The sequence below is a fragment of the Peromyscus californicus genome, unplaced genomic scaffold, assembly GCF_007827085.1.
Source record: "Peromyscus californicus insignis strain IS unplaced genomic scaffold, ASM782708v3 Scaffold_5__1_contigs__length_169319896, whole genome shotgun sequence".
NCBI lineage: Eukaryota > Metazoa > Chordata > Mammalia > Rodentia > Cricetidae > Peromyscus > Peromyscus californicus.
The window spans coordinates 16,917,677-16,931,392 of record NW_026294573.1 but is presented as its reverse complement, the minus strand read 5'-3'; the positions used below and the strand labels follow the sequence as shown (position 1 = coordinate 16,931,392).

At 52.3% G+C, this 13,716-nt stretch overlaps 1 protein-coding gene across 2 annotated transcripts in view; it reads left to right on the top strand.

The window, feature by feature from the left end:
* Positions 1–5,636: 5,636 nt before the first annotated feature.
* Positions 5,637–13,716, top strand: part of Hspg2 (heparan sulfate proteoglycan 2) — a 101,420-nt gene continuing 93,340 nt past the window's right edge. For both annotated transcript variants that reach the window (XM_052716882.1, XM_052716881.1), the window contains exon 1: positions 5,637–5,756. In XM_052716882.1, coding sequence (XP_052572842.1) covers positions 5,694–5,756 — 63 coding nt within the window. In that variant the 5' untranslated portion in view covers positions 5,637–5,693. The remainder of the gene's footprint in view (positions 5,757–13,716) is intronic.

Genomic DNA, 13,716 nt, shown 5'->3' with positions numbered 1-13,716 from the left:
GGAGTTCAAGGTCATCCTTAGCTACAGAATGAGCCTGAGATCTGTCAGTGCTACCTGCAACTCTGTCTCAAAAACAAAAATAGTGAGCAGGGTACAGCCTAGCATTTAGGTGGCAGAGGCAGGCAGATCTCTGGGAGTGTGAGGCCACCCTGGTCTACATAGGGGGGTCTAGGCCAGCCAAGGCTACATAGTGAGACACCGTCTCAAAAAACAAAAACAAACAAACAAACAAAAAAAGGCACAGTTGTCTCCTTCTCAGGACCTGGTCGGATCAAATAAGACTCCGGGCTGACTGAACAGGGAAAGAGATTTATCTTACTTGAGGCATAAACCAGAACCTGGCCTGGAAATGTAAATCTGCAATACCTGCTACTCTGGAATCTGAGGTAGGAGAATTGCAATCTCAAGACTTGCCTGGACTACTCAAGGCTTGCTTGGGCAACTTAGTGAGACCCCCGTGTCAAAAAATAAAAAGAAGGCTGAGGACTTAGCTCAGTAGTAGAGAACTTGCTTAGCATGTTTGAGGGCCTGGGTTCAAGTCCCAGGACTGGGAAAAAGAAAAGAAGAGGAACATTTGGCTAGGTATGGGGGCACATGTCTTTAATCCCAGCACTTGGAGACAGGGGTAGGAAGATCTCTGAGTTCGAGGTCAGCCTTATTTACAGAATTCTAAGATAGCCAGGGCTACACAGAGAAACCTTGTCTGGAAACACCAAAACCAAAACAAACAAACAAAAAAAGAGCAACATTCATGTCACAAGCCAGGCTCAAAGCAATTTCTTCTTTCACCCAAGTGAAAATGAAAATGGCCTCGGTGCCAGCTCCACACCAGGCACCGTACCGTGTGTGTTCTCCACGGAGAACGTCAGTGGAAAGAAGGCCGAACAAGAACAGCGTGCTGGTGGCTGCTTGCAAGGCCTTGTGGCAGCCAATCATTCGGAGACTGTCTCAGTGGTCAAGATGTTTAGGCAAAGAAGCATGGAACTATGGGAAGCTAGGGACCATGCCCTCTAGGGGAAGCTGAGGAAGGCTTCTGTCAAGGTGGGTGCATGTCAGGTGACAGAAGATTGGAAAGATGAGCAAGACTAGATCCTGCCAGCCACCCAACCCTGTCCCTTCCCTGCTTGTGGGAAATTTTACTGCCTCCTAAGATGGTGTCTTTTCCTCTTCCTCCTGCTCTTCAGTCCCCCACCAATCCCCGCTCTTTCACATCAGTTTCTGGTTCCAGACTAAGCCAAGGACATATCCTGTCTCTGCCTGTTTTCCCACACAGGCAATGGAAACCCTTGGCTATAGTAACTGCTTTCATTATTCGAAGAATGTAGCGCACAGCTAGCTCATACAGTGCCTTCACTCACAGTATCAAAAAGTACCCCCTCGGGGCAGATGGAGCCCATGAGACCCATTACCAAACCTATTCGTTCACTTGGAAGCATACCTTTGTGATGAGAACAACCTGCCCAACTGTCCAGTGCACTCCTGAATAATAATTAACAATGAGAGAGAGAGAGAGAGAGAGAGAGAGAGAGAGAGAGAGAGAGAGAGAGAGAGCAAGCATAAGATGAGTGAGAGGCTCTGAGGCAGGGAAAAGATTTGGAATCAATTGGAAACCAGGAGAAGCTGTTCCTACCACTTTTGGAGGGGCAAGCCACAACTGTAGCCACTGTTCCAAAGGTTTCCAGCTCCCGTTCCACAAGTCAGAGTGTTAGCTTGTGTCTGCCTTCCCAACCTCTCATGGTCCCTCCTTCCCTACAGAACCCTGTAGAGACGCTTGAGCTCTTTCTGTCTTAAAGATGCTGATAAGCACTCTAAGCTATGAACACATGCAGTGTAGTTACAGACACCTCTGAGGCTCCCAAAAGCCCGGCTCCTCTTCTAAGCCATACAAGGAGACGACAGCCTGGCCCCGGACAGAATAACTTGAGAACATTTACTAAAGATACTGAGGACTGCATGCTATAAATCAAACCAGCCAAACCCCTTCATGGAAAGGAGAGGACAAGGAATAAATAGGTAGATGACTGATCCCCAGACGGGTGGGGCTCCTTTGGGGAATGTTCTGGACAAGCTCTATTTTCCTGGTGTCAGCTGGTCCCCTCCAGGCCCCAGTCAGCTTTCCCATCTCTTTCCTCAAACCCTTTCAGGAAGCAAGGCCTATAGGCCTGGGTTTATCTTGACAAAATATCTACAAAGATGTGCTTGTTCCTCTGTCTCGGCAGCCATGAGCAAATCAAGCAAGAAGCTAAATCTGTGAGACTGAGAAGAGCCCGAGGTAAGGAAAGGACACTGAGGCAGCTCATGCCATGAGATTCGTCACGGATGCTGACCTCTCTACACACAGGCAAGGCCTTGGAAAAACCCTGCCACCAGGCTGGTCTGCTGCCAACTCTGAAGTCAGCCTTCTTCATCAGACCGGGAGTTCCCTCCCACATAGCACCAGGATGTCCTCCCACATCTGGCTGGAGATCCTTGGGTAGTGGCTGCACCTCACGGTCCGACGGAGAGCCACACAATGGGCATGGGGATGCTCCACCACCAGATCGAAGCTTTCAGATGGCAGTCTTGCTTTTTCCTCACCTAGAAACAGTAACAGAACTGAGCACGATTACACACGTCTGTAATCCCAGCACTCAGGAGGCAGGAAGGTTGTGAGTTCAAGGCTAGTCTGAGCTACGTATCAAAAAAAAAAAAAAGAAAGTATCAAAAAGTGACCACTTCCTATTCAGTGTTAGCTATATGTTTCCTCCTCCTCTTCCTCTCCCTCCCCTGTTTCTTTTCTTCTTTTGGGACAAGGTCTTATGTAGTTAGGCTGGCCTTGAATTTATGGCAATCTTTCTGTCTCAGCTCTCAAGTTCTGGGATTATAGAAAATACCACTAGTTTGTATGGGCAAACCCAGAACCTCGTGTATGCTAGCTAGGCCAGCACTCTGCCAACTGAACTACACCTTCAGCTTTTGAAATATCTTTAAAATATCTATTTTCTTCTTGAATTATGTGTATGTGTACAGGTGGGGATGTACACATGAGTGCAGTGCCCTCCGAGGCTTCACATCTCCGGAATCTGGAGTTACAGGTAGCCGGGAGCTGCCTAGTGTAGCTGCTGGGAACAAAGCTCCAGTTCCCTGCAAGAGCTGTACATGCTTTAACTGATGAGCCATCTTTCCAGCCCAAACTAAGTTGTTTATTTATGTGTCTGTGTGTGTGGTGGTGGTGAGGGTTACTCAGGCCGAAGCACACACAGCGTACATGTGGAGCTCAGAGGACAACTTTGTAGAGTTAATTCTCTTCGTCTACTGTGGAGGTCCTAGGGATGAGCTCTGACCTCAGAATGTCAGGCTTGATGACAAGTACCCTTCCTCACTGAGCCATTTCTCTGGCTTGACACTGCTTTCTTTTCTTTTTTCTTTTTCTTTTTCTTTTTCTTTTCTTTATCAGTTAGCTCTAGGAAAGTCAGTATGGCCCTCACTTTCCACACGAGACTGGCAGTGGAGGCTGGCTGACTTGCTCAGGTCTACACTGCTAGATGGTGGAGGGAGGCTTTTCTGTCAAACTGAGAACATGAGGCAGGATTGTGTCCTCCTCTGTCTGCTTCATCAGAACAGGGACCACTAGGGGCCACGACTGGGCATGCCTTTTTTGTCTGTCCCAACCCCCCCTGCCAGGAGCAGACCAGACCTTATTAGGTGCTGTGCCTGGAGCCTGGGCTGGGGCCAGGGCGTTGGCAGGCCCACTTGGACGTGTTTTCTGTTCTTCATGCTCTGAGTTGGTCCCCCACAGTTATGCCCACGGGGCAGAGAAGAGCTCAGTCTTTTGGAGATGGGATTTCTGTGAAATAAGTGTCAGGATGTCAGTGTTTTCTCAGGTCTCTAAGTGTTTGGCCCCTATCACAGGGAACATGCTTTCCGGACAGGACTGGCGCCGTCCAGTGAACTGGGCATTTCCTTCTGTCCACAGCCCACCTCACTCCTGGCTGCAAAGCCCGCCAGGAGTCTCTGGAGCCTAGCAACTTTCAGGAAACAATGGAAACTTGGGTTTGTAGTCTCCTCCCTCTATCATTACTCAAAGGGTTTTCCTCAAAGCTACACGCACGAGCACACACACACACATACACACACACTCTGGTTATTTTTCTCTCCACCCATTAGCCTGGGGCTGCCTGGAAATTTTCAGTCAGAAAAGGGGCCCTGGGTAGGTGGTAGAGACACTCCCAGGCTCCAGGCTGGTGTGGCTGTCCATGGGCTGCGGCAGAAGTACAACGATAACCACAATTTACCAAGAACACCTGAGATACAGTCTGTGGCACAGCCTGTCTGTATATGAACCTGGGTCTGAGAGCTGGTGTATCTCTGGGAATGATCTCTGTGAATCAGAGTGAGTCTATGAACGATTCAAATTGTCCTGTGGTATAGGGGTAGAAGGGCCATCTTGTTCAGTATCAAGCACCCACTCAAGGACTGGGATGAATGTATGAGAAAAATGTAGAATATACAGGCTGGTGAGTGTGTAAAAAAAAAAAACCAAAACACATGAGCCCTAGTGTAAAATGTGTGAAGAACCAGTGTGTAAAAACATATGTGTGGTCCAGAGAGATGACTCAGTGGGTACCGATAACTTGCCACCAAGCTTGATTAGCTATCTGAGTTGGATCCCCTGAACCTACACGGTAGGAGAACCATCAATTCCCAAAACTCTTCTGACCTCTACACGGGCACTGTGGCATGTATGTAAGCACACACACATACACGTGCACATGTACACAAAACAAACATTTAATAATAAAAAAAGATGCTTCATAGATAGCTTGTTGGAATACTTGAGTCTGTAGAAACATAAATAAAAATGTAAACATAAACGTGAAGTCGATGTGAGCAGCTGAGTGTGTGTGAGTGTTGAGAAGTCTTGCAAGTGCTTGTGAGCCCCAAGGATTGTTAGTAAAAGTGCATGCGATGTGCAAGTGACAAGAGGTGGGGGACGGCTCAGGGCTACAGAGCACTTGCCCTGGAGTCCAAAACCTCATTGTTCCGAAGCAATAGGATTGACTTGTAACGAAGTTAAACTAAATTGAAGCAGGAGCTCCGCGAAGTACACTTATAACATTGTGAGTGTGAAACTCTGTGAAAGTTGCGTGCATGTGGGACCCCCTCGAAAGCTGTTTGCTGTGGACTCTGTGTAGAGCACGTGGTGCGAAGAATCGGTGTGTGCAGAGGTCTCGATGCCCTACCGGGTTGCGTCCAAGTCTCATCCCACACTCCAGGCCACGTCTGGCGTGGAGCCGGTTGGGCCTAAGCCCACACCGAAGGGGATTGGGGCCCAGACAAAGGCACAGTGCGCCGCGCCGCTGCTCCAGGGAGCCTAGCTAACGGCCTGGAGGCGGAGGCCTACTCTGAGGGGGCGGGGCCTGGTCTTGTGGGGGCGTGGCGGGAGACACGGGGGCGGGACCTAGAGGGCCAGGACAGAAGGCCTCGGGGGCGGAGCCTAGCCTTGAGAGGCGTGGCTAGAGGCTTGGAGGTGGGGTTTAGGGCTCCTGAACTTGGCGCCTCGGGGGCGGAGCCGGAGACCCGGGGGCGGGGAGTGTGCGGGAGGGCGGGGACGGGGGGTGGGGGGGGGGAGGCGAGCAGTCCGAAGGACTCCGCAGGACAGCGAGCGGTTGGCTGCGGGCGGCGCCGAGCGAGCCATCGAACGAGGCCGGGCCATGGGGCAGCGGGCAGTGGGCGCGCTGCTGCTGGGGTTGCTGCTGCACGCGCGGCTGCTCGCGGTGAGTGTGCGTGGCCAAGGGCCGTGGGCGGGGGGCGCGCGCCAACTTGGCGGGGACACCGGAGGCTGTTCGGCTGGGACTCCGGCCCGGGACGGCCGCGCCCGCGCAGGACCCTGGGCTGGCACTGGCCAGCGCCACCCAGCAGCGTGGGGCTTTCCCTAGGGGACGCCCCAGGGACCCAGCGTGGAGGTCAGGGGCCGTCCCTGCAAGCTTGGAAACCCGAGGGTCTCTGGCCACGTTGTTCAGGCTCAGAGTCGCCTCTGGGCATGACTCGGCCTGCCGTTCTCGGGGCCCTGACGGAGAAACTTCTAGCAGGGTGGGAACTTGGCAGGACAAGGGTACCCCTTTCTGCTGCCAACTTGGCAGAAGAGGCACTCCGTGGTGATGGGGACCCTGTCAGTTTTCGCTGGAACTTTACCATGCCGTCCTCTGGGGAGACTATAATCAGGCAGTCATAAGTAAAAACTTGGAACAAAACTGACGCTTGTGTGGAGCGCCCCTGCACCTTGGAGTCCTCCAAGCCATGAGCTAAATCAATCACTGCCTTGCACTGACTCTGTAACACCTGGAGAGAGCTGGTTAACCTCTCGGAGGTAGTCCCACGTGAGTAAAGGGAACTCAGAATGGGAAGCCTCAGGGCAGTTGGGCCTGGATGGAATGAGTGCCGGGTGCAGCGCCTGTTATGAGTGGGCCCAGGAGCAGCTGAATTTCCCTACTATTCTTCCCGGGTCTCCGAAGTGGGATGCTCTGTGACCCTACAGTTCAGCCCTGAGCTCACCTGGGGCCACAAGGAGGAGAAGGGAACTCTTGAGTCAGGAATCCTAAGACCTAGAAGCCACTTGGCAGGAGAGGTCCAGAGGACCTGAGTGACCTCAAGGAGGGCTGGGAGGAGTTTGGACCGGCAGAGGGTGGAAGATGAGGGTGGGGTACATCTGGACCTGCTGTGGTGAGCCACGGAGCCCAAGGTGCTCCTAGACAGTCTCCATCCCTGTTCCCTGTTTTCAGAGCCAAGAGGGTGACTTTTCCAACTGGGCCAGTGTTTACCTAGTGACTGATTCTCTGTCCTTGCCTGGCCGGCTTTCTCTCACCTCTGCCCTCCTGAGTCACTCCTTAACCTCCCACCAGGCCTGACCCCTTACTGTTTCTGCCCCACCCAAACAGCACCTCTCTTCCCCACCCTCCATCGGAGCAGCCTTCTTCCTTAATCTTCTGTCTGGCCTCTCACCCCAACCCTACAGAGCAGGGCGCTACAGTTGGCTCCCCATTCAGCCTGAACTTGGAGCTCCTAAAACTGACTTTCCCTTCTCCAAGGCAATGACCTAGACCTGGAGTGCTATCTTTCCCTGACCTCCCCTCAGCTCTGCCCCCTATGGAGGGCTCCCCAGAGCGAGGGCCCGCACAATGGCAGGAGTGGTGGGTGGAACTGTTTGCTGAGGGCCTGAGGAATTCTACTGAAATTCCCTGACTGCCCCCATTGCCCTATTCACTTGTTCATTCACCAAATCTTAATTGAGCGGCATTCTATCACAGTCACTGGGAGTCCCCCAGGCTCATTCACTGGGAAGATCCTTTCTGCACGGCTATTGTGTGCTGGCCCATGGTGGCTTGAGGTGGTCTGGGTGGGCCGGGCACGCCTTTCCATGCCTTCTAGGACTCATTCAGAGGAGACAGCAGGCATCCCTGAAGTGCTAGAATTACAGATGCTGCAGGCAGTCATCACTGATTGCCTCCCCCCCCCCCCGGCCCCCCCAGCTCAGAGTTGGGTCCCTCTCCCCCAAAGAGCTTAGCCTTAAGGGTCTTATGGACCCAGTTTTAGTCCCAGCTGGTCAAGTCTGAGTGTCCGCATGTGTGAAATGGGTGCAGCTTCAGTAAGATCAGTTTTTAGCCCTGGGTCCCAGCAAGCCTGGCTCGCTGCTCTTGATTCCTTCCTCCCTGCAATTGGATTCTCGGCAGAATTCATCGGGTGGGGGAGGGCAGCCTACACTAGAGTCTTAACTGGAGGCAGGGACAGTGGTCTGTGATTATGCGGGGGAGTAATTTCTGTTCTGCGGAGAGGATGGGACCAGGCCTGGCTGACTCAGGACCTGCCCTGGCCTGCTGACCCTTTCCTTCCGACTTCAGTCTTAGCCCTTCCTTTCTTGGGCCCAGCCCCACTGTTGATAGGAGTCTTGAGAGTGACAGGAGCAATGACCGTGTTTTCCAGGCTGAGGAGGGAAGTGGCTGAAATACCTGCTTCCTGCCTCCCTTGGATTTCCTTGCAGGGAAGGCTGCTCAAGGGAGCCGGGGAATTTCTTCTTCCTGGAGTGACTTCAGCCCTTCCCTCCGCACAGCTGGCTACCCTGTCCCCAGCTGTTCCCATTACCCTCTTTGTTCCAGACCTGTGCCAGGCAAAGGGCAGAACTGAGAGAGTGCATGCATCAGACTGCAGGACCATCCTCAGAGTCTGGGCAGAGGCGGGACTTTAGGGATCTTTAGAGGTGTGGTTCCCCCCCCCCCATCTCCTAGGCTGAACTCCGGGTGTCTGAGGAGTCGTCTGGGCCTTGCTTGGCTTGGCCCAGGCCTGTTCTCAGGATGAGCAGAGGCAAGTTAAGATCTGTGGGCTTGAGTCTCTGTCTGGGAGAAGGTTAACAAAAAGGTGCTTGAATGCAAGTAGGTGCTTCAGGATTTGGAAGACAGTAAGCGCCGGGTAGGGAGATCTTAGGGTGCAGTCCAGGCAGTGGCAAAGTGCCATAGATGGCTCACATGTATTCAGTGTCCGTTGACGGAGGGACCCTAAGTTTGTCAGCAAATCCCCACATTGCTTCTGCTGTTCCCTGCTCACCACGCCCCCTCCCCTCCTTACTGAGAATTAGAACCTCACCCCACAGGGCCCCCACTCCCACTGGGACCCTGCTGTTCACTCTCCTCTCTTGTGCTTTGTTTACTAAGTTTCTGTTTTGTTTTGGGTTTTCGCTTGCTAGTTTTTTTCTTTTTGAAAACATCTTAGAATTCTTTTGCTCTTCATATGTGTATATAATTGTATTTTGGTCATTTTGTCTCCCTGTTACTTTCTCTCACCCTCCTCCCCCACTTTTGGGGGGTATGTTTTAGACAGAGTTTCATGCATCCTAGGCTTGCTTGCCTCACACTGACCATGTCAAGGATGACCCTGAACTCCTGATCCTCCCGCCTTCCCATCTAAGTGCTGGGATCACAGGCTTGAGCCACCAGGCCTGGCTAAGTTTCTTGAATATGCCCAACACACTCCTACCTCAGGGCCTTTGCACCTGCTTTTCCCTTAGCTTGGGACATACGTCCCTGAATCCACAGGACCCTCTGCCTCCTTTCAGGTCTTGATAATTCTGCCCTGCCCCTCCTAGCCCAAACTCACCCACCCCCCACCCCCTGCTCCCCTGGCAGTACTGAGAATCGAACCCAGGACTTCTCACATATAATCATATGTTCCATGAGTTCCACCCTCAGCCCCATTGCTTTTTTTTTTTTTTCTTGTCACCATCTAACATGAATCTATTCACTTGTTTATCCATCTCCTCTGCTCTGTTTCAGTTCCATGGTAACAAGACCTCATCTGTTTGTTTTTTCAAAACTGTATTTATTTATTTTCTGTGTATGTGTGTGGTAGGGTGGTACATGTGTGGAGGTCAGAGGACGACTTGCCGTAATTGGTTCTCGCCTTCAATCTCGTGGGTACCAGGGATTGAATTTAGGTCATCAGGCTTGACCACAAGCACCCTTACCTGCTGAGCCAGCTCACTGGTCCTCTTAACTATTTTTCTATTTGTTTATCTATTGGTTTTACTTGTTCTCTGTTTTTATTCATTTCTTTTCATGCTTGAATATTTTTAATTAACATTACTAATTAAACCTGTTCTTTGACAGTTTCATACTCATATATAATACAAACTAGACATTCTCACCCCCACTCTCTTATCTTCCCTCTCTACCACCCCCCACTTTGTTCTGACATTCCTGTCTGTTTTGTTTTGTGACCCACTGAGGTTGACCAAGGCTTTGTGTGTGAACATAGGTTTTGAACTATCCATTGGAACCTGGAGGACTTAGCAGTAGACACATAGTTGAAGACAGTGACTCCCCATCTCCCAGAATCTCAGCAGCCCAAAGTTCGGCCTCCTCTCTCCTCTTCCATCCATGACTGACAGGGCCAGTCCTGTGCAGGGCTCAGTGCAGGTAACTACTCCATCTGGTTTTGTTAACTGGCATAAGTTAACAAGTAAGTGTCCCAGAAATGTGTTTGTTGAAATGCATTGAGCCATGGAGACTAGCGTGGTCCCTAGAATCTAAGCAGAGGAAATGGAGGCGCAGAGAGGTTAGGGGGGTTCGCCCACTTGCTTACTCAGAAGAGTAAAGTCTGAAGGTAGGAAAAGCTCCCCTGACACTGCCCCCTGTCCCACCTGCCTACAGCCACCACCAGATTCTTTCTTTTTTTTTATGTGCATTGGTGTTTTGCCTGCATGAGGGTGCCGGGTCCCCTAGAACTGTAGGTACAGACAGTTATGAGCTGCCATGTGGGTGCTGGGAATTGAACCCGGGTCCTCGAGAAGAGCAGCCAGTGCTCCCAGCCACTGAGCCATCTCTCCAGCCCCAGATTCTTAAAGTGTATTATATTTATTAAGTATGTGGTGAGCATACATGTAACGAACGACCAGGGGACAGCTTGTAGGAGCCGGTTCTCTCCTACCCATGAGTCCTGGGGATCAGATTTGGGTCTTTTGTGTCCGGGCCCTTTCACCCACTAGGCCACCTCCCAGGCCCCACCATCACGTTTTGATGAAACTTGTCACTGATGTCATTATCAGTAAGAACTCTGGCCCCATGTGGCACAGGGACTACTTCAAGCAAGGCACAGTGGTGATGCGGGTCAGGATGGCTCCTGGCGATGCCGGGAGCTGGACTCTGGAGCAGTCATTTGTAGGCTTGTTAATTGCCCCTGAGGCCCTACAGACAGTTGAAGGTAGCTAGGGGCCAGGCTCTGAGGACCAGGTCTGTAGGATCTGAAAGGTCTCTGCGCTGTGTGCTGTTCATGATGAGGGAGACGTGTGTCCTGGGCCCCCATGGACCTGCAGGGAGTCTTCCCTTGTTTCTCGGCTGCTCCCTGGGGTCTGGATGTTAGGATGGGTCTGAAGAGGCCTGAGGACTGCCTGGCCTTGGGGTGAAAGCTGGGGGTGGGATTTGGAAAGATACGGTGATGAGTCAGAGGCAACTTGGAGGCCAGACCTCTAAGTCCTGGACCTTCTGAGTTTGGGATGGAAGGGGTGGACTCCCAGCTCTGGCCTTTCTCTCTTCTCCTGGTCCAGCTCCAGCTGTGGGGGGCGGGCTGGAGGAGGATGGGGGGTGAGATTCAGCTCCCCAGTGGCTTCCTAGTGGTCTGCCAGTGCCGCCTCCTCTTCCCCCTGCTCCTGTCAAGGACAAGGGGAGCTGGGTTGAGGGTCCCTACCCTGTTGTAAGGCTACCCCAGCCCAAGCCTCGGTCTCTTTGGCCCTGCCACCGCCTCCTGATCCTAGAGCCTGGAACTGGCTGACTGAAACCCAGAAATATGTGTGGAACTCGCTTCGTGGGGAGCCGCCAGCCTCACTACCCAGCCTGGTGGCGTCAGGCGGTGTCAATAACGGCCTTGAGAGGGGTGTGGCTCATGGCTGCCCAGGGATGGCTGGGCTGGGGGCACCATCATGAAAGCCCCGAGAACAAGGTGGTTCTTTGAAGCCTGGGAATGTGAGTCTGAGCCGACACCAGAATCATGCTCGCTTCTTTCATATGATGCTCACTTGTGCCAGGGCTGTGGGGACATCCTAGTACCCCAGGGGCATTTGGAGCACCTTGAGACATCCCCAGGACCAGCCACTAGCACTCTTCTTCCTTGGGGCATAGAGGAGGGCTTCCTGCTGCTCTGGATTTTGGGGGATGCTCGCTGTGCAGAGGCTGACAGTGTGGGTAGACTGGTGAGTGAGCCAGTGGTGTGGGCTGGTAAACAGTCCTTGAACCGCAGCTGCTGGCGGGTGTGTATCACACTTAAAATTCATTTAACAAATATTTATGGAGCATCGTCTCTGCACTTGACCTTGTTCTGGATGCTAAGTTTGCAGCAGAAAACCAAAAAAGTCAAATTCTCACCCCTCCGTATCTTGTGTTTTAACCAGTACAGAAGCCAGCTAGAGGGGGAAGTGAAGCAGAGCAGGGTGTAGAGGAGAGTGATGATGTCGGATAAGAAGAGCCCTGATAACACATTCCGGAGAGAGGAAGGAAGTGAGGATGGGCAGATGTCTGGGGAAGGGTGTCCAGGCAAGGGGACTAGTCAGCGAGGAGCTGGAGGTGGGGTGTGCCTGCCGTGTCTGTGGGACAGCACCATCGAGGTGGCAGGTAGTGAGATGCTGAAGGGAGGCTGGCAGCGGATGGCACAGACTTGGCTATGGCAAAGTCTCAGGGTTTTGAAGGGCCCTGGTGAATTTTTTAAAAAATTTATTTACGTACGTGTGTGTGTGTGTGTGTGTGTGTGTGTGTGTGTGTGTGTGTGTGTGTGTGAGAGAGAGAGAGAGAGAGAGAGAGAGAGAGAGAGAGAGAGCCTCTGGAGCTGGGGTTACAGATGGTTGTGAGCTGCCTGGTGTGGGTGCTGGGAACCAATCTTAGGTCCCCGGCAAGAGCAACAAGTACCTTTAACAGCTGAGCCATCTCTCTAGTTCTCCAGTTGTGGTGTTTTAACAGGATGGCTGTAGTTGCTGGGAGGGTCAAGGGTCAAGGAGTCTCTAACCCAGACCAGACATGACTGGAGCCAGTACTAGGTCCACAGATGGAGAGAAGGGGTTGACTCTCCAATCTTGAAAGTTGGGCTCACAGGACCGACTGATCAGGAGTGGGAAAGAGAGAAAGAGTGGAGCTTGGGAGACTCCGGAGTCTCAGGCTTGAGCATCCAGAAGGAAGGCTAGAGCTGCCATGGAACCATAGGATGACTCCAGGGAGCTGCATGGAGCAAGATGGAGTGTGATAGGTAGTGGAAGGGCAGTGTGGGCTGGGAGTGACTGAGTAATGCCAAGGCCAGTGGCCTCTGGGCTTCTCCAGCACTGAACCCCTTTCTGCCCAGTCTGGGGCCTCTGTGGTAACCTGGGGGCAGAGTGGAGGGCACTTGTGTCCACTTGTAGAACTCACCGATAGGGATTCCTCAGAACCCACAGCCAAGTCCCTGGTCTGTGTTGTGCATGGGGAATGCATTTATGAAGCACTGTGAGGTCAGGGACTTGCCTTTCTTGTTGTGGTTTGCCAGGGACTAGGCAGATAGCTGGCGGACACTGGTCCAGTGAATGAGGTCATGACTTTAGGGAGGGTTGGAAGGGTCTTCCTCTGGCCCTGGATTCAGATAAGCTAGCTTCCCAGCCACTGCTCTGTGTTGTGACCTCGAGGGTGTGAGATGAGCTATGATACCCATTCTACCGTCTTTTCTCTTGTCTCTGTCCTCACTGGAACCTCTTTCTCTGGGTGTGTGGCACAGGGCAAGTAGTGAGCTCAGACAAGCCTATTTTCAACCCTGTAGATTATCCCTGACTGGCTGTGTGACCTTGCCCAAGTTGCTGGACCTCTCTGACCCTTGGATCAATTTTGAAATAGACAATGCCTGTGTCGTGGTGGTTATTGGTTGACCAGATGGATATACTTGGAATTTGGTAGGTTTTGGATAGCTAGTGGCTGCTTTTAGATTTGTTCCTACACAGTGTGGGGCCAGCATACTATTTGATGTAGAATTCCTAGTGCCTGGCATGTTCTATTTGTCTGGACCGGGGGGTGGGGTGGGGGGTGGGGTGGTGGTGGAAGAAGCCCAGGCTTGTTGAAGGCATAGCTCCCTCTGCCTTTCATCTGCAGGCTTGGAGCCCCAGATGCAACAGTGCCTGATCGTCACTGCCCTCCTTCCCTCACTGAGGCCACAGCTGCAGGACAGAGTCCACCCTTCTATCCT